This window comes from Orcinus orca, chromosome 8, assembly GCF_937001465.1.
Source record: "Orcinus orca chromosome 8, mOrcOrc1.1, whole genome shotgun sequence".
Classification (NCBI taxonomy): Eukaryota; Metazoa; Chordata; class Mammalia; order Artiodactyla; family Delphinidae; genus Orcinus; species Orcinus orca.
The window spans coordinates 4,557,052-4,575,227 of NC_064566.1; the positions used below are offsets into that span (position 1 = coordinate 4,557,052).

Consider the following 18,176-nt stretch of genomic DNA (forward strand, 5'->3'; position numbering starts at 1 on the left):
CCCACTCTCTCGAGGTATGCCTGACACCTGCGAAGCCGCAGCTCTGTCACAGCCTGATGTGTTCAGAGATAAGTGTGCACTCGTGACGCCTTCATCACTGCCAAGGCCACAGATTTATCCACTCTCCAGAAGTTTCCTCGGGCCCTGCTTAGGCCTCTTGCCTTTGGCCGTAAGAGCATTTAACGTGAAATCTGCCCTCTTAGCAAATTCGGAAGAGTCCAGCACAGGAGTGTTGGTTCCAGGCCCGATACCTTAGGGTAGGTCTCCAGGACGTACTTATTTCTTGGAACCGAAACCTTGTCCCTTTTAACCATCCCGCAGCCCCGTGTCCCCCAGCCCCCGGCAGCCCCCATCCCTCCTTGCTGCTTCCATGGTTCCACGGACCTGTGAGACCACGCAGGATGTGTCCTTCTGTGCCTGGCCCATCCGTCAGCTCCACATCTGGTGTGGGAGGCTTTTCCTTCTGAAAGGAAGGTCCTCGCTGGGCCTTTACCCCGGGGTGACTTTTTTTTTTTAATTAATTTTTGTTGGGGTATAGTTGATTTACAGTGTTGTGTTAGTTTCAGGTGTACAGCACAGTGAGTCAGTTACACATATACACAGGTCCATTATACATATATCCATTCTTTTGTAGACTCTTTCCCGTATTGGTCATCACAGAGTGTTGACTAGAGTTCCCTGTGCTCTACAGTCCCCTTGGTGACTTGAGCGTTGCCCTGTACATGCCAGAGAGCTCTGATTCAGCGTGCCTCCTTGTTTGGGCCAGACGCTCTTTTTCTCTAACGGTCTTAGTGTGTTCTGAACATCTGGTATTAATGTCTGCTGGGTTTCTCATCCATGTCACTCATCAAATAAAAGTACCATCCGGCCGCCTCTTTGTAGCTTTTCTAACCTTAGCCGACCAGTTGACCGGGACTTGCTGACTCACCCTTAGCTTCTAGTACCTTCCATCAGCTCACCTCAGCCCTTAGTCCGCCTGTCACTTACCGGCCACGTGCGTGGAGGTTTGTCCCGTGATGGGTTCATCGGTGGCTGAATGCTGTCCCCTGGGGCTCCTCGTGAAAGGAGCAGGCACCCTCGTGCCCAAGCCCACTGTACGCCCTGGGCTTCACTCTTTCCCGAACCGACTTCCTGCTGTTGCTTGGATGTAAGATTTCTGATTTCCAGAGAAGTAGAATTCAGCTCCCAGGAGAGATTCTGAGATGGTTTCCATGCTTTACAGAGCAAGGTAAACGACCTTCCCCAGGGTGGCCTTCATGGCTGGTGTCCAGGTGAGTCCCACCTGCTCTTCGACATCAAGAATCACCCCCCTGTCCACACACACACTGTGAGCCCTAGAAGTTCCTTTGAAGTCTGGTCTGCATGAGATGACCAGTCATCACAGCAAGTTTAGATCATTCCAGACTAGAGCAGGCAAGTATGTGCCGCCACCAGGCTTGATACTGACCGAAGGGGCTGCACTTGGCTCCAGGCCCCGGGAGCCAATCCCGAAACCGAGGGCCTTGCAGAAGTAGGTGGGTGGAACTTACCCGCCGTGCAGAAGTGCAGTCAGACCCAGTGTCAGGGTGCCCGGGGGACAGCACCGCCTGGACAGGGCAGGACGTCTCAGGCATCTGTCAGACCTAGGGTTTTGTTCACCCTGGGTCTTATTTGGGGTTACTTGTTTGCTGAGGCCTGCAAGTGTAGGGGCAGAAAATGGACTAGAGGAAATGAACCAGCACAGAAAATCAGTCCGCGGTCGGCAAGTTGTATATCCTGGAGAACTGGTTTCGGATCTCTGACAGAGCTCGTCTTTGAGAATGTACCTTTTTTTTTTTTTTAAAGGGTATGGTCAAGATCTTTTCAGGCCGCAAACCTATGTTGTACAGCTTCCAGACATCTCTGCCACGCCTGCCGGTCCCAGCCGTCCAAGATACCGTCAACAGGGTAGGTGCGGCTTCACGCGTCCCCAGAACGCCCGCTCTGAAACGTTAAGGTCTGTGACTCGATGGGACTTCCCTGGCGGTCCAGTGGTTAGGCCTCTGTGCTCCGAATGCAGGGGGCACGGGCTGGATCCCTGGTTGGGGAACTAAGATCCCGCGTGCCCCACGGCATAGCTGGGAAAAAAAAAAAAAATCTCATGGCAAACCCAGGGCCTAGCAGCAGTTTTGTGTCCCGTAAGTTTGCTTATGCACGTGGTAGATGCGGTTGTGTGCTGTGAACTGCTACCTGCCTGCTCTTACCTGCAAGGGCCAGAGCAGAGCGACATGGGGACCCCGAAAATTCTGAACTGGAGGCCTGGCCTTGACCTGGTGGCGTGACCTTCTCCGTCCCTATCATTCTGGCTCCTTTCCCGTCCTGGTGTCCTGAACACACCAGCCTTTGGTCCTACCCTTGGCTCTCAGGGCTTCCCCACCCATCTCATTGGCACCTGTGAAGGCGCTTAGGTGAGAGTAGAGCTCTTATTAAGGACCAGATGACGGAGAAAAAAATACACATTGAAAGTTCCTTGTCGATCAAACCTCGATCTTGTCAGTCTAGCATCCACTTTGATGATTTTTGTGGTGATTCAAGATCTGGGAGCTTGTATGCCAGTAAAGGACAAAAAAGTTTACTTGTTGAGTTATCACTGACCTGAAACATCCTTTAGTATTGGAGTTAGCTACCTTGTGTGCAGACCTGCCTTTTTCTAAGGCACGAGGAAGGAAACCATCTGTTTTAACTAGGCTTATGTTTTTTCCATCAACCCCAGTACCTGGAATCTGTGAAGCCTCTTATGAAGGAAGGAGACTTTACACGGATGACAGCTCTGGCACAAGATTTTGCTGTCAATCTCGGGCCGAGATTGCAGTGGTATTTGAAGCTAAAGTCCTGGTGGGCTACCAATTATGTGAGTATACATACACGCTATTTTTCTTGGTGGAATTTTCTGTAGGAGCATATAATCTGTTCCATGAGCCAGCTAGCTTCCCTGCGCATGGCGGGGCGGGAGGAGACGTTGGCTGATGAAATGAGGCCGGGGTGGGGGTGGGGGGGGTGGGTGGTGGGGGGAGCGGGTTGAGGTTTTGAGGAATGGCTAGCTTGGAGGAGAAGGTGTGACCCAGACACACCCGGTGGGTGGGGCTGCAAGTGGGCGGTGGCTGGAGAAAACCCGCCAGAGGCCATGGTGGGTGGGGCAGGTCGCCTTCGAGTTTGATCCTGCGCTGGTTACATGGGCGTGTTGAGTTTGTAAACATTTTCACACGTACGCTTAGGTTCTTAGATGCGCACTGTTCTGTATGTGTATGTACTTTACAAAGTGAGGGAATCGTGATCCTTGGGTCCTGGAGGTTGTGGATGTGGTTGGGACGAGGTTGCTGGCCTTCTAGGGGACATCGGGAGGACAGCACACGTGGCCCCTGTGTGGCTCTGAAAGGGAACCGAGCGCGGCTGAGTCAGTGGCTGCCTTGGGGAGTCTTGGCGGCAGAAGGCGAGAAGCCGTCTGCGGGGCGGTTTGGGGTGTTGTTGATGGTCAAGAAATGTTAGCAGTCCGACATTTATCCCTTCTTTTCCGTTTGGTCTTTTTTTTTTTTTTTTTTTTAATCCTCTATAAAATGAAGGTGATCTACCTTCTAGCTATGTCTTGACTCAAATAAAACCTCTTTCCAGTTCCTTCCCACTGTTCTGCATTCCATCTAGTTAGGGCTGTCTTGGCCCCCAAGAGAGGGAGAAATGATGTCAAACATACATGACAAAGCACGAAATGCACCCTCCCCGAGCCCCCCGCACCCCGCCTCCGCCCTGGGCAGCCTGGTTAAGCCTGTCGGTTGGTTTCTCCTGTGTGCACCTGACAGGTGAGTGACTGGTGGGAGGAGTACATCTACCTCCGAGGACGAGGGCCACTGATGGTGAACAGCAATTACTACGCGATGGTGAGTCCCGAGCGGTGTCTGATGGAGACGATGCACCAGGGTGGCCTCTTCCCGGCCCTGTGGGCTGCCTGGGGACGCTGTGGGTTTCCCCGTGCTCCTCTGGCCCTGCCGTCCCCGTCTGAGGCCTCACGCCCCTAGCGGGGAGCCCAGGATCTTCTTTGCACACTGGAGAGCCCCGTGGATGTCCTTTTGGAATTGCCAGGTAGCTCAAGGCACCCACCAGTCTGCTGCAGAGAAATTCGGATCGCACAGGTCCTCTCGTGGCGATTGACTTTCCTCGTGGCAGCGAACCTCTCCCTCTTTTCCTTCCCTCTGTTTTCCTGACGGAGCCCGCGTAGCGGTGAACGATCACATCCCTGCCCACCCCGAGAAGCTCAGGGTCTGTGGGGCGGCTGAGAGCTTGTCCACACGCTGAGCTTTGTTCTTCTGGGCCCTGGGACGCCAGGGGTGCTGCGCTGAGTGTCGTTTTCACATCTCCTCGGTCTTTCTTGCCTTTTGAGACAGGTGGTCTGCAGAGCACACCCTGTTATTTTGTTAGAAGCACCTCATTGAGGTCTAATAACTGGCCTTAAATAACTGGTGAATCTGTCTTTCCCTTTCTTTCTGCTCTTTGCTTCCTTTGAGTTTTTCCACCTTCTTCTGTCTGTTTGCTTTTTCTGTTTTTCTCCTTTAAAATTTCTACTGTTTAAAAAAAATTTTTTTTCCATTGGAAACAACCGCAAACTTAGAGAAAAATTGTTGGTGTGGCCCAGAAGACTACTGTTTGAGAGTGAGCTGTCCACCTGGTGCCGTTTCGTTCCTGAAGACTTTGGTGTCTATTTCCCACGTAATCAGGGGCAGCCCTGCACATAGGTTCTCTCAAAATACAGTTGAGACAAGCATCCCTTGGACTTGAAAAATGTAGACACTTAGAAATATGTCCCCAGATTTAGAAAGTTGCAAGCACTGCTCTGTATAAAAGGTTGTTTTAACCTTTGGTTCCTTCTCATTCAGAAAACTTCCTAATTATCTCATTGATCCTTTTAGTTTCTGCTTTCCTTTTTATGCATTCTGTGAGGATGATTGGGGTGAAGCGCTGTTATCTTTTTTTTTTTTTAAGGCTTGAGTTATATTTATTTACAATTCACTTTTAAAATATACTGTTACCTTTCCTAGCCCAAGAATTATTTGGGGGGGGGAACACAATAAAACTGAAAAAGTGTAGAAAATGAAAATGATTTCTTTTCTAGCAGAGCAGATGTCATTAACACATGTATAGAAATATTTTAACTGTGTGTTGAAGTTCACTTGTCTTTTCCTATGGACATTCTCCCTGCTGTCGTGTGTTTTCTTGTATCAGGATTTGCTGTACATCACGCCGACTCACATTCAGGCAGCGAGAGCAGGCAACGGTATCCATGCCATCCTGCTTTACAGGCGCAAACTGGACCGGGAGGAAATCAAACCGGTACGGAAACAAACTGCTTTTTAAACAATTCTTTTCGAGCAGCTTTATCAAGGTGTAACTGACGTACTGCACACGTTTGAAGCATCCGCTTTGCTAAGTTCTGATATACTGATGTGTATCTCTGTACTCTTGAAACCATCACCAGAGTCGAGTTAGTGAACCGCCCCCAAGAGTTCGCTGGTGTCCCTTTCCACTGCCCCCCACCATTGCCCTGACCTGCTTTCTGTCACTCTAGGTTAGCTTTGCATCTTCTAAAACTTGTGAATGGAATTTTACAACATGCATTTTTTTGTTTTTGGTCTAGCCTCTTTCACTCAGCATAATTACTTTGAGATTTAATTCTCCTCTGTATCCTAAATGGATATATGTTTGAGGTATTTTAGTTCTGCAGTCTGTCCTACGAAGAAACCCTCACTTGCTTGTGAAGGAAATAATATAGCTGTCTAGCTACTCACGAGAAGGCATTTTTTCCTTCTTTTTCCTTTTTAAAAATTTTTATTAGAGTATAGTTGTTGTGGTAGTTTCAGGTGTGCAGCAAATTGAATCAGTTATGAATATACATCTACCCACTCTTTCTTAGCTTCTTTCCCCACGTAGGCCATTACAGTGTTGAGTAGAGTTCCCTGTGCTATACAGCAGGTCCTTATTAGTTATCTATTTATATATAGTAGTGTGTATATGTCAATCCCAATCTCCCAATTTATCCCTCCCCCCCGCCGGCATTTTTTTTTTTTTCTTAAATACCCCTTTGGTTTAAGTGTCAGTTTATAAATGACCCATTAGGGTGTGTTATTTGGGAATAAGAAGCAGGATGTTGTACGTTGGCCTGGTTCTGCAGACTCCAGGGCAGCACGGTGTCCCGGGGAGCCACCATTCTTTATAGTGTTTGGAAAAGTTGAAGTCCAGCCACGCTCTGTGCACAGAAAAGAAGTCCAGCATTTAAATGTGTGGACTGGGTCTGCTCCTCGGATTTTTGTTTGAAACTTGCTTCTATTACAGATTTTTCTTTTGGGATCTACAGTTCCGCTCTGCTCCGCCCAGTGGGAGCGAATGTTTAATACTTCTCGGATCCCAGGAGAGGAAACAGGTGCGTGACCTGCTCGGGGTTCCTTTGGGAATCAGAACGTTCCATCCTTATGCTCAGGAGTTGTTGGAGGAGACCACACTGATGAACGCTGACCTTCTAAGATTTCAGAGATTTCAGGCTCGTCAACCTTCCTTCTGTTGAATTTCCTTTGTCTTTCTGAGGCCTGGACAGTTAACCGATTTTCAGACCTCAGTTTCTCTTCGGTTGAAGGCTGTCTTACGGTGGAGTTTTTTCTAGGTTGGGTTAGGAATATTCCTATTTCTTCATCTGGATCTTTCAGGGGCGTTTTGCTCTGGCTCCCACGCAGGGCTTATGGTGGAAAGCGCCCTGGATCGTGCTCAGGGAAACCAGATTTTGTGGTTCGGCAGCTCACTTCCGGCAGCCTGACCTGGGACACATGACCCGCCTCCTTTCCCACTGCCCAGCATAGGGGGGCCACATCTGTCCCAGCCGGGACACCCTCAAGAATGTAAGGGAGAGCAGTGGCGCCCCCTGGGTCCATCCCAGGCCCGCCAGGGCTCAGGCTTAGCGAGGGTTGCGTCCTTCGCTCCAGGGGACACGTCCACTGAGCGGCCGAGCAGAGCTTAGCACTCAGGCCTGTCTGATCCCAGAGCTCTCGATCCGGGTGCTCTACCAAGTCCTCTGCGGACCTTCGGGAAGTGGACGCGTGAGCTGAGCGGAGTGATGCGGGCAGAAGAATTGGTGCTGTCACGGGCGGTTTCCTCCCCTCCCCTAACCGGGTGCCTCCGGATTCTGTCTCCCCCACCCCCTCCCCAGACACCCTCCAGCACCTCAGGGACAGCAGGCACATCGTCGTGTTCCACAAAGGCCGCTATTTCAAGGTCTGGCTCTACCACGACGGCCGGCTGTTGAAGCCCCGCGAGATCGAACAGCAGATGCAGAGGATCCTGGATGACCCGTCGGAGCCCCAGGCTGGCGAGGCGAAGCTGGCGGCCCTCACGGCGGGAGACAGGTGTGCAGCCCCTCAGTGATGCCGTTGTGTCTGGGGGCCGTCGGGGGCGGGTGCCCCGAGTGCTGTCCTCACCCAGGGTCCCATCTGGTGGGGAGGTGTGTCCGCTACCTGCGGTGCTTGGCTTGGTCCCCTGGGAGCGGGCTCTGCCCCCACCCTCAGGTCCCCTTGGGCATCTCTGTGGGACAGGCAGGCGTGCATGTGCACGGGTCCCAGGGCACGTGACACGAGGAAGGAGGTAGGCGTCTTCCCCGGGCTGCGGCATATTTAATCTAGAAACAGACATGTGTAACCAGGGCCTCTGTGTTAGGGTTAACTTCCTGCCTCGTCTGAAGCTTGAGGACCTGGCTTGTGCAGCCTTGGCTCTGATCCCTTTGGGGCTGGATAAGTCTGTTTTAGGTGGCGGAGGGGAGCCCTGTGCTGTGCACCGTAGGGCGCTAAGCAGCATCCTTGGCCTCTCCCACCGGATGCCAGTAGCGACCCCCAGCGTGGCAAGCAGATCTGTCTTCAGGCTTTGCCAGGGCCGCTGGGGGCAGTGTGGTCCCTGGCTGAGGACCCCTGAGGTCAGCAGTGTGGCCACCGTTAGGGCAGCACCGGGAATACAGCGGTGAGTGACCGACCGGTGGAGAAGAGGAAGATGCCCGGGCGAGGGCACACAGAGGCCAGCAGTGAGCCGTGGGGACCGACAGGCCGCAGAGGCGTCCGGGGAGCAGATGCTGGGAGCCGTGGAGTGGGTCGGGGCGCCGGAACTCCGGGTGGGATGGGTCCCGTGTGCCCGGCTGTACTTGGGCTTGATTCTGTGATGGGCTGCTGTTAAAGGGACCGTGTTAGGCTGGCGTGACCTGAGCAGACTTGGGCGATCGTTCTGGTCCAGGGGCTCCTGGAAGCAAGATCCTTGCCGCTTGAGGACCAGAAGCAGGCAGTGTGAGTAGGAAGGGAGGCTCAGTCCGAGAAGCTGGAGTGGTTGGCCATCTCTGGGGGGCAGAGACTCAGCTGGAACAGAGGGGCCGTGTGTCCTGGGGAATGAGCCCTGGGTCCCCAGTGCTGATTGAGTGTCATTGGGGCACCCAGTTGGGCAGAGGTGGGGCGGGGCGGGATGCAGGCTCAGTGAGCTCCACCCTGATGCCCCCCCCATGGGGCATCACCCATCTCATCTGCCTGAGCGCCGACGCTGTCCCCAGGCACTGAGGAGAGCGGTTGAGGCTGAGCCTGTGATGGGACCCGTTGTGTTTATGGCCGTTTTGGCCCCATGGGCGGCCTCAGCTGAGCACTCGGTGCGCGGGGAGAAGAGGGTGGGAGACAGAGGCCAAGTGGCCCTGACGTGGAAGGGTGGGCGGGGGCCTGAGTGGGGGGGCCCAGGAGCCATTCGGCTGGGGTGGCTCTCAAGAAGCGGGCGTCCCGTTAGCACTGTGTACCCCACTGTGTAGGGCGGGACGGAAAAGGATCCCTGAATTCCGCTCCCGGGGCGCCCCTTATCACAGGGGTGTTGTGCGGTGTTTGTAGCATGGACGCGTGCACCTGGGGCAGGCTGGCCTGGGTAGGAACCCAACCTGCCACGAAGGAGCTGTGACTTCACCTCTGTGCCTCAGTTTCTTCATCTGAAAAATGGGACAGTGGTGTCGGGGCCCGTGAGCTCGTCCCAGCACCAGGGAAGTGCTCTTGGCCCTCACTGTGGCTTCCGTGGGGTGGTTCCGTGGAGGGGGGCTGGGCGCGGGCTTGGGAAGGATGTGAGGGGGGCCCTGCCTGCCTGTGGGTCCGCTGCCCTGGACGGCGGAGCTTGGGGCCCGTCTGGATTCTTGTCCTTCACTCGGCATTTACGGACGAGGTTCCATGCCTGCGACTGCCCTGGAGCAGGTACAGGAGAAGGCGAGGCCCCTGCCTGCAAGCAAAGCAGCCCAGCCGGCAGGCAGGTGGGGGCCTGCAGATGCAGAAAGTCGCAAATGTGTAGTTTTCCTTAAACCCCTACAACACGGGAAACTGAAAACCGTTGTCGTTTCAAACATCCCACCTAAAGAGATGTCACCAAACTGCTGCAGGTTTTTTTATATGTTTCTTTTTCATTTACTTCTTTTCATTTTTGGCTGCGATGGGTCTTCGTTGCTGTGCAAGGACTTTCTCTAGTTGCGGCGAGCGGGGGCTGCTCTTTGTTGCGGTGCGCGGGCTTCTGTAGTTGTGGCACGCAGGCTTCAGTAGTTGCGGCTCATGGGCTCAGTAGTTGTGGCGCACGGGCTTAGTTGCTCCGCGGCATGGGGGATCTTCCCGGACCAGGGCTCAAACCCATGTCCCCTGCGTTGGCAGGTGGATTCTTAACCACTGCGCCACCAGGGAAGTCCCTGCTGCAGGTTTAATTGTATTTAATCCTCACTACAGAGTCCCCTGGGCCAGGTGTCGCCAGGCCTATTTTGGACATGGGAAGAACAAGCAGTCTCTGGATGCAGTGGAAAAAGCCGCGTTCTTCGTGACATTGGACGAAACAGAACAAGGGTATAGGGAGGAAGACCCTGTTACGTCGATGGATAGCTACGCCAAGTCTCTGCTGCACGGCAGGTGTTCCGACAGGTATCATGCTTACCTTCTGAAACACAGTGGTTTGCCTGTGGACTTGGAAGAAATGTTACACGTGGCTGACACCCAGCCGCAAGTATGTATCTACGCGCTTAAGGAATAAGGCTAGCGTGAAAATATGACTGGTAACTCTCTTCTTTCCACCAAAACTGTTACACACACACAGCTTAAGCAGCAGCTTTGAGGTCCTTCCCCTCTCTGTGCACGACACCTCCACTTGGAGTTGCTCGTGAGGAGTGGCTGTGGGTCACCTGGAACCAGGTGGGGGAAGGTGGTACCCGGGGTCTGACCTGGATGTCGGCTCTGGCTTTGCTCACCGAGCATGTGATTGTGGTGAGGCTCTTCCACCTCCTGGAGGCTCCTTTGCCTTGTCTGTAAAGTGAGGTCCTGCCTGCCCGTCAGGTTGGGGGTGAGGATTGGCTGGGGTGGGGGAGGGGTGCGGCAGGCACCGTTGGTCTTCCGTATCCGCAGGTTCAGCTAACTACAGACCGTGGACCGTTGTTTAAGAGCCTCGGTTGTGGAGCCTGCGGATACGAAGGGCCAACTGTGTGGGGCTGGAGCATCCTCAGGTTTTTGATATCGGCAGCAGGTCCTATGACCAATCCCCCGGCAGATACCGAGGGACGACTTTGCAGCCTCCTATTTCTCCGCAGTTGCCTTGTGAATCCTTTTTTGTTACAATGATACGCCCTGTTCTCCTGCTGTCCGGTACCTGAATGCATATCTCTGCGTCGGGAGCAGGGGAGAAATGAACGACTTAGCGTCTTATGTGCTTTTATTGTCACCTGCGGAGACCCGTTCACCCCTGCGGGTGCCAAGTCAGCAAGCCCATCCAGAGGAAAACAAATACATCGTTTGGGTTTATTTTTGTCTTTGTAAACATGTAAGTCACATAAACATTTTTGTTTCGTGTAGGTGGTTTGATAAATCGATCACATTTGTCATCTTCAAAAACGGCAAGATGGGCATAAACGCGGAGCACTCCTGGGCCGACGCCCCCATCATCGGTCACCTTTGGGAGGTGAGTGTCTGCAGGTTTAACCTGAGTGTGGAAATTGCTGTTGGAGTTTCTGAATTTTTAACTTCATAGTATCTGTCTGGTTATAATAAGTGTTTTCAGCAGGTGTCGGCACCGAATGTAAAGTTAAAACAGTAACGGAAGTCATTCCCGTCTTCATTCCCTACGGCTGAGGTTCCTTAAATGGAAACATTTAATGTCATGTCGTGATGGAGCTAAAATAGTGAGATGGCCTTGGCTCCAACGCAGTGACATCAGGGTGGAACTGAAGCTCAGTTATTTTGAAATAAACCACCCCTTCTTTGCTGTGTTTTCTAGATTTTCCTATCTGCCAAGCGTTAGGCCAAATAAAGGCAAGGATATTAAAAATCTTGGTTTATAAAAATGCAGCGTGCCTTTTACAACTTCACTTAATTCTTAGAATTACCAAGTTCTAAGAAAACCCACCAAATCCTTGTCATCCTGTCCCTCCACCTAATATTTTATTTTTATTCTTTTGGCTGTGCCGTGCGGCATGTGGGATCTTAGTTCCCTGACCAGGGATCAAATCCGTGCCGTGGAAGCGTGGAGTCTTAACCACTGGACCACCAGGGAAGTCCCCCACCTAACATTTTAAAATACAGTGCGGGGCTTCCCTGGTGGCGCGGTGGTTGGGAGTCCGCCTGCTGATGCAGGGGACACGGGTTCGTGCCCCCGTCTGGGAGGATCCCGCATGCCGCAGGGCGGCTGGGCCCGTTGAGCCATGGCCGCTGAGCCTGCGCGTCCAGAGCCTGTGCTCCGCAACGGGAGAGGCCACAACAGTGAGAGGCCCGCGTACCGCAAAAAAAAATAAAATAAAATAAAATACAGTGCATATTGGCCCTGCCACTTTTAAACTGTTTTAAAATTCATTTGTCTCTGAGCTGTTTGACCTGTGTCATGTTTGGCATGAAAAGCTGAGTGAAGGTTTTGTTTTCTGAATTCGCCTGTCAGGTTCTTTTGTAAGGAAATTGCTAAATTCTAGGCCTGTCAACAGTGGACTTGACAGAGAAAGACAAGTACTATACGATATCATTTATATGTGGAATCTAAAAAATAATACACATGAATCTGTATACAAAACAGAAACAGAGAATTCCCTGGCGGTCCAGTGGTTAGGACTCTGTGCTCTCACTGCTGAGGGCCCAGGTTCAGTTCCTGGTCAGGGAACCCGAACAAACTTTTTGGCCAATCCAATAGATAAACAACAAGGATTTACTGTATAACACAGAGAACTATATTCAATATCTTGAAATAACCTATAATCTGAAAATATATACATAAGATGGAATCATTTTGCTGTACACCTGAAACTGACATAATATTGGAAATCAACTATACTTCAATTAAAAAAAAAACAACAAGGGACTTCCCTGGTGGTCCAGTGGCTAAGACTCCACGCTCCCAATGCAGGGGGCCCAGATTCGATCCCTGGTCGGGGAACTAGATCCCGCATGCCGCAACTAAAGATCCCGCATGCCACAACTAAGACCCACGCAGCCTAAATAAATAAACATTAAAATAAATTGGGTGTCTTTAAAAATAAATAAATAAATACAACAACAAAAAAAAACACTGGACTCGACTCAAATTGTGTATCATCCCATTTGACCAGACTTGAGGTGACTTTGTTGAAGAGATAAGCCCCTTTGAGGATCACAGTGAACACAGTATTTCTGCAATCTTTATGTTGCTGCTGCTCTAATAAATGGAGTGGAACACAGCGACTCACTGTCACTGCCCATGTGGGAGACACACGCCCGTGACCGTGACCGCAGCCCGATCACCTCACTGTCCTGCCCAGGGCGTAGAGCCCGGGTCTTGTCCCTGAAATCAGATCGTGTAGTGCACTTGTGATGACATCCACAGGGGAGCTCCTGCTGGGTCTTTTCCACTTTACTTGACTGTCTTCCCTGTGGTTAGGGTCTCAGCAAAACCTAACCTGCCGTTCCTTCAACCAGGGGAGGTTTTCTATGCGGGAAAACCTTTAAAAGGGGGGAAAAAATGCTCCAGTCTAAGACAACAGCAGCGTGGTCCTAAGACATTTATCCGTGATAAGAACAACCGGGTATCCATAAGGCTCATCACCACCCTGGTCTTTGCTTCTGCCGACAAAGGCTTAGAGACCCTTTCAGCTGCAAATCAAGCAAAGATCAACCCCCCTTCGGCACCACTGGACACCACAGCAAGACCTTTTAAGTCTGTTGGCACAGGATAATGATCTAGGTCTGTTACACCCTGTTCCAAGGACTCTCCCAGTAATAAGTGCATAAGAGCTGTTCTTTGGTAAACGGGAAAAGACTCTGAATCCTAGGCAGTCTGGACTACGTAGGGTACATTTACCAAACAGAGAAATCTACTGGATGCTGACAAGGCCAGGCTTATTTTTTCAGTGCTCTGGATAAGATAAGGTAAAGGGATTTAGTCGCAGACCAGGGTGACCAGTTGGAAGTGGCAGTGTTTAACTGTTAACTGCCCAGTAGACAGAATGGCCTGTGACTCCAGGGGTCAGACAGGAGCCCAGTTGCTCCCCGCACGGATGGGAACTGACCCACTGTCTTGTCGTGGAGGCCCACGCCAGAGCCAGTTAAGGGGCCATTACAAGGACGCCACCCATGCCAGCTAAAAACAAATCTGGTCCAGGCTGAATCCTGTTGGCTGTCGGTGTGTTCCTGATGTGTAATTGTGTTGGACTCTTTAGGGGCTCTGACACAGTGCAGACACAGATAGGCTGGGCTCCCTCACCTGCCCAGCTCTGCAGGATGCCGGCCGCACATGCATGTGGCCCCGCTCCACGCTCCCTCATCCTGGAACCCCCCTGCCCCCCTCACCATTTGACAGTATCACCATCTGACCTTGGGTTGTTTTTTTAAATTTTTAAAAAATATTGTAAATTTTATTATTTATTTTGGCTGCGCCGGGTCTTAGTTGCAGCACGTGGGAACTTCCTTGCAGCATATGGACTTTTTAGTTGCGGCATGCATGCGGGATCTAGTTCCCCCACCAGGGATCAAACCGGGGCCCCCTGCATTGGGAGCACCCACTGGACCACCAGGGAAGTCCCTTGAGTTGTTTTTTGTTTGTTTGTTTTGCTTCCCCCACTGGAATGTAAGCTCCCCCAGTGCAGAGATTCCTTTTTTAAAATATTTTTGTTTCTGTTTTATTGGATGTAATTCCCATACCATGAAATTCACCCTCTTAAAGCAAACAGTTCAGTGGCTTTTGTACATTACGAGGTGGTTGTCTATCCATTGCCACTAATTCCAGGACGTTTTTATCACCCCCCTGAGGAAACTCCCCACCCTCAGCCTCTTGCCGCAGCCCTGGGTAACCACTAAGCTCCTTTCTGTCTCTGTCAGTTTGACTGTTCTGGCCATTTCATAGAAACGGAAACACACAGTACGCAGCCTTGTGTGTCTGGCTAATGTTTTCAAGGTTCATCTACATTGTACTGTTAACGGTATTTCATTCCTTTTTATGGCTGAATAGTGTTCCTTCGTATGATTAGACCACATGTTGTTAATTCATCACTCAGTGGACATCTGGATTCGTTTCACTTTTTTTTTTTTTGCGGTACACAGGCCTCTCACTGTTGTGGCCTCTCCCGCTGCGGAGCACAGGCTCCGGACGCGCAGGCTCAGCGGCCATGGCTCACGGGCCCAGCCGCTCCGCGGCATGTGGGATCTTCCCGGACCGGGGCACGAACCCGTGTCCCCTGCATCGGCAGGCGGGCTCTCAGCCACTGTGCCACCAGGGAAGCCCTTTTTGACTACTATAAATAATGCTTCTGTGAACATTAGCATACAAGTTTTATGTGAACATATGTTTTCTTTTTCTTTTCTTTTTTTTTTTTTTTTTTTGCCGCACTGCGTGGCTTGTGGGATCTTAGTTCCCTGGCCAGGGATTGAACCCAGGCCCTCAGCAGTGAGAGCGCAGAGTCCTAACCACTGGACTGCCAGGGAATTCCCTATTTTCATTTCTTTTGAGTACATACCTAGGAGCCAAATTGCTAGGTCATGGCCACCTTTAACCTTTTGTAGAAGGGCAGACATTCTTGTCTGTTTTGTTCACTGTCCTATCACGGGTGCTCAGAAGCATTGCTGACCCATAGTAGGTGCTCTGTAGATACCGTTGAATAAGCTGACTTAGGTTTACCTGCCAGTGAACAGGAAACATCCACACCTGGGCCCACATCCTGGCTCCCTGAGGAGTGTGAACTGGGACAGACTCTTCACCCCTCTGAGGCTGCTTTCTCATTTATACAAGCAGGAATGATAGTTAGTACTTTACAGGCTAGTGTAAATATCCAGTGGGGTAGCACCCGGAGGGCACTAGCGCACAGCCTGGGACCTCGAAGCAGGCTCTGAGCTGCTTTCTGTGCGTCAGACGCTCTGCTCACATCCTGGCTGTGCTCTTTACCTGTCCAAACGCTGTTGAACCTCTCCAGGTCCATTTTTCTTGCCCCTGAAATGGAGGTAAGAATATCTCATTAGGTGGCTGTGCAGAGGATGTCAGATGCACAGCAGACTGTAAGCAAGTAGTTATGGTTAAGTCTTTTTTTTTTTAAATAAATTTATTTATTTATGTATTTTTTAAATTTTTGGCTGGCATTGGGTCTTCATTGCTGCGCGCAAGCTTTTCTCTAGTTGTGGCGAGAGTAGGGGCTACTCTTCGTTGCGGTGCGCAGGCTTCTCATTGTGGTGGCTTCTCTTGTTGCGGAGCACGGTCTCTAGGAGTGCAGGCTTCAGTGGTTGTGGCACATGGGCTCAGTAGTTGTGGTGTGTGGGCTCTAGGGCGCAGGCTCAGTAGTGGTGCATGGGCTTAGTTGCTCCACGGTGTGTGGGATCTTCCCGGACCAGGGCTCGAACCCGTGTCCCCTGCATTGGCAGGCGGATTCTTAACCACTGCGCCACCAGGGAAGCCCTATGGTTAAGTCTTGATGTTATCTCTAGAAAGAACGCGGGTTTGTCTACTTTGGGAGGTCAGATAACTTTTGTGTAACGCTATTAGCTGTGATGAGCTCTGACTTCACAGATGTATCTTTTTATTTTCGACAGTACGTACTGGCCACGGACAGCTTCCAGCTGGGTTATGCAGAGGATGGACACTGTAAAGGGGACACCAACTCAAACATCCCATACCCCACCCGGCTACAGTGGGACATCCCGCAGGAAGTAAGTCCCAGTGATCAGGCACTTGTTAATTATCTTGGGTGGGAAACGAGTTTAAACTGTAACAGTCGACTTTTCCAGCTGTCCTTCCTAAGTGTTCACGAGGTCAGTTGAAGACCCCCGAGATGGAAATCTGTCTGCCTGGGGGTTTCTTACTGGGACCTCGGAGTTGCTACAGCTCCAGTTGCCTGGGAAGCCCCAGTAAATATTTCTTCTTTCATTTAAAGCATTTGGCTAAGATTGTCAGTGAAAATTCCAGCTCAAACTTAGCTAGACATCACAATGAAAAAGTGAAAACCAAAATCACTTGCTTTGGAGTTGGAATACTCTAAATCACTAATTTGTCATTTTTGTTCCTCTAAGTGTTCTCCAATGCAGTTCGCTCAGTGGAAGCCATTTCCGGAAGGAATTTAAGGGTTGGAAATACCAAATCCTAGCTTACCCAAGCCAAGCAGGAATTCCTGGGGCCTGTGAAGTGTTTTCCTTTTTTTTTCTTTTTTTGGCCGTGCCGTGCAGCATGCGGGATCTTGATTCCCCAACCAGGGATTGAACCCACACCCCCTGCAGTGGGAGCACGGAGTCTTAACCACCAGACCGCCAGGGAAGCCCCAAGAAGTCATTTTTTTTTTTTTTTTTTTTTTTTGTGGTACGCGGGCCTCTCACTGTTGTGGCCTCTCCCGTTGCGGAGCACAGGCTCCGGACGCGCAGGCTCAGCGGCCATGGCTCACGGGCCCAGCCGCTCCGTGCCATGTGGGATCTTCCCGGACCGGGGCACGAACCCGTGTCCCCTGCATTGGCAGGCGGACTCTCAACCACTGCGCCACCAGGGAAGCCCCCAAGAAGTCATTTTGATGTGGAAAATATTGCATCTAGTCCTGCAGTCTTGCCCATCTGCACTTTTTTGTCCAGTCTGCCTCCCTGGGGCTGATGTGTGTTCCTCAGAGAGATGTAACCTCTGCTGAAGTGTGTGGTTGAGGGTCCTTTTAGCTAACCAAGTCACTTACCGTTTATTAAAAAAAATTTTTTTGATGGACTTTATTATTTAAAGCAGTTTCAGGTTCACAGCAAAGTTGAGTGGAAGGTTCAGAGAGTCCCCACGCTCTCGCTGCCCTCAAACATCACAACCTCCCCTGCGACCAAAGTCCCCTGCCACTTGGTGCGTCTGTAACAGTCGAAGAAGCTGCACTGACAAGTCAGTATCACTAGAGTCCGTAGTTCACGTCAAGGCTCACTATTTTTTTTCCCTCTGTCCGTGCCGTGTGGCTTGCAGGATCTCAGTTCCTTGACCAGGGATTGAACCCAGGCCCTGGCAGTGAGAGCCCAGAATCCTAGCCACTAGGCCACCAGGAAACTCCCCCGGGTTCACTCTTGGTGTTGTGCATCTGTGGTGTGGACAAAGGTGTACTGACACCATAGTATCATACAGAGCAGTGTCACTGCCCTAAAAAACCTTTCCTCTGTCTCTTCATCCCTCTCTCCTGCCTCACTCCCAGCAACCAGTGGTCTTTTCACTGTCTCCATCAGTTTGCCTTTCCCCGAATTTCCTAACTGGAACCGTACAGTGTGTACCCCTTTCAGATCGGCTTCTTTCATGTAGAGGTAGTCATTTAAGATTCCTCCATGTGACTTCACGGTTGAGGGCTCATTCCCATTGTACGACTCGACCACAGTCCCTTTCCTTTTTACTTTATTTTTCTAATTTTTTGGCCACACCGCATGGCGTGCAGGATCTTTTTTTTTTATATTTATTTATTTGGCTGCGCTGGGTCTTAGTTGCGGCACATGGGATCTTTGTCGAGGCATGCAGGATCTTAGTTCCCCAGCATGGCTCGAACCCATGCCGCCTGCAGTGAAAGTGCGGAGTCTTAACCACTGGACCACCAGGGAAGTCCCAGTCCATTTCCTTTTTAAAACTAGTTCCTCAATGGCCAGCATATAACAAGAGCGGATCTCACGAAACAGAACCTGTGACACTTTGAAATGCCCTTTGGGGTCCCACTGGGAACCAGG

The 18,176-nt window shown here is 51.2% G+C and overlaps 1 protein-coding gene across 2 annotated transcripts in view; it reads left to right on the forward strand.

Moving 5' to 3' along the window:
• CPT1A (carnitine palmitoyltransferase 1A) overlaps nt 1–18,176 on the forward strand; it is a 63,649-nt gene that overhangs the window by 24,873 nt on the left and 20,600 nt on the right. For both annotated transcript variants that reach the window (XM_049712981.1, XM_049712982.1), the window contains exons 5-13: nt 1,825–1,926; nt 2,732–2,869; nt 3,813–3,890; nt 5,230–5,337; nt 6,337–6,424; nt 7,202–7,397; nt 9,765–9,953; nt 10,875–10,980; nt 16,053–16,169. In XM_049712981.1, the coding sequence (XP_049568938.1) occupies nt 1,825–1,926; nt 2,732–2,869; nt 3,813–3,890; nt 5,230–5,337; nt 6,337–6,424; nt 7,202–7,397; nt 9,765–9,953; nt 10,875–10,980; nt 16,053–16,169 (1,122 nt within the window). The remainder of the gene's footprint in view (nt 1–1,824; nt 1,927–2,731; nt 2,870–3,812; nt 3,891–5,229; nt 5,338–6,336; nt 6,425–7,201; nt 7,398–9,764; nt 9,954–10,874; nt 10,981–16,052; nt 16,170–18,176) is intronic.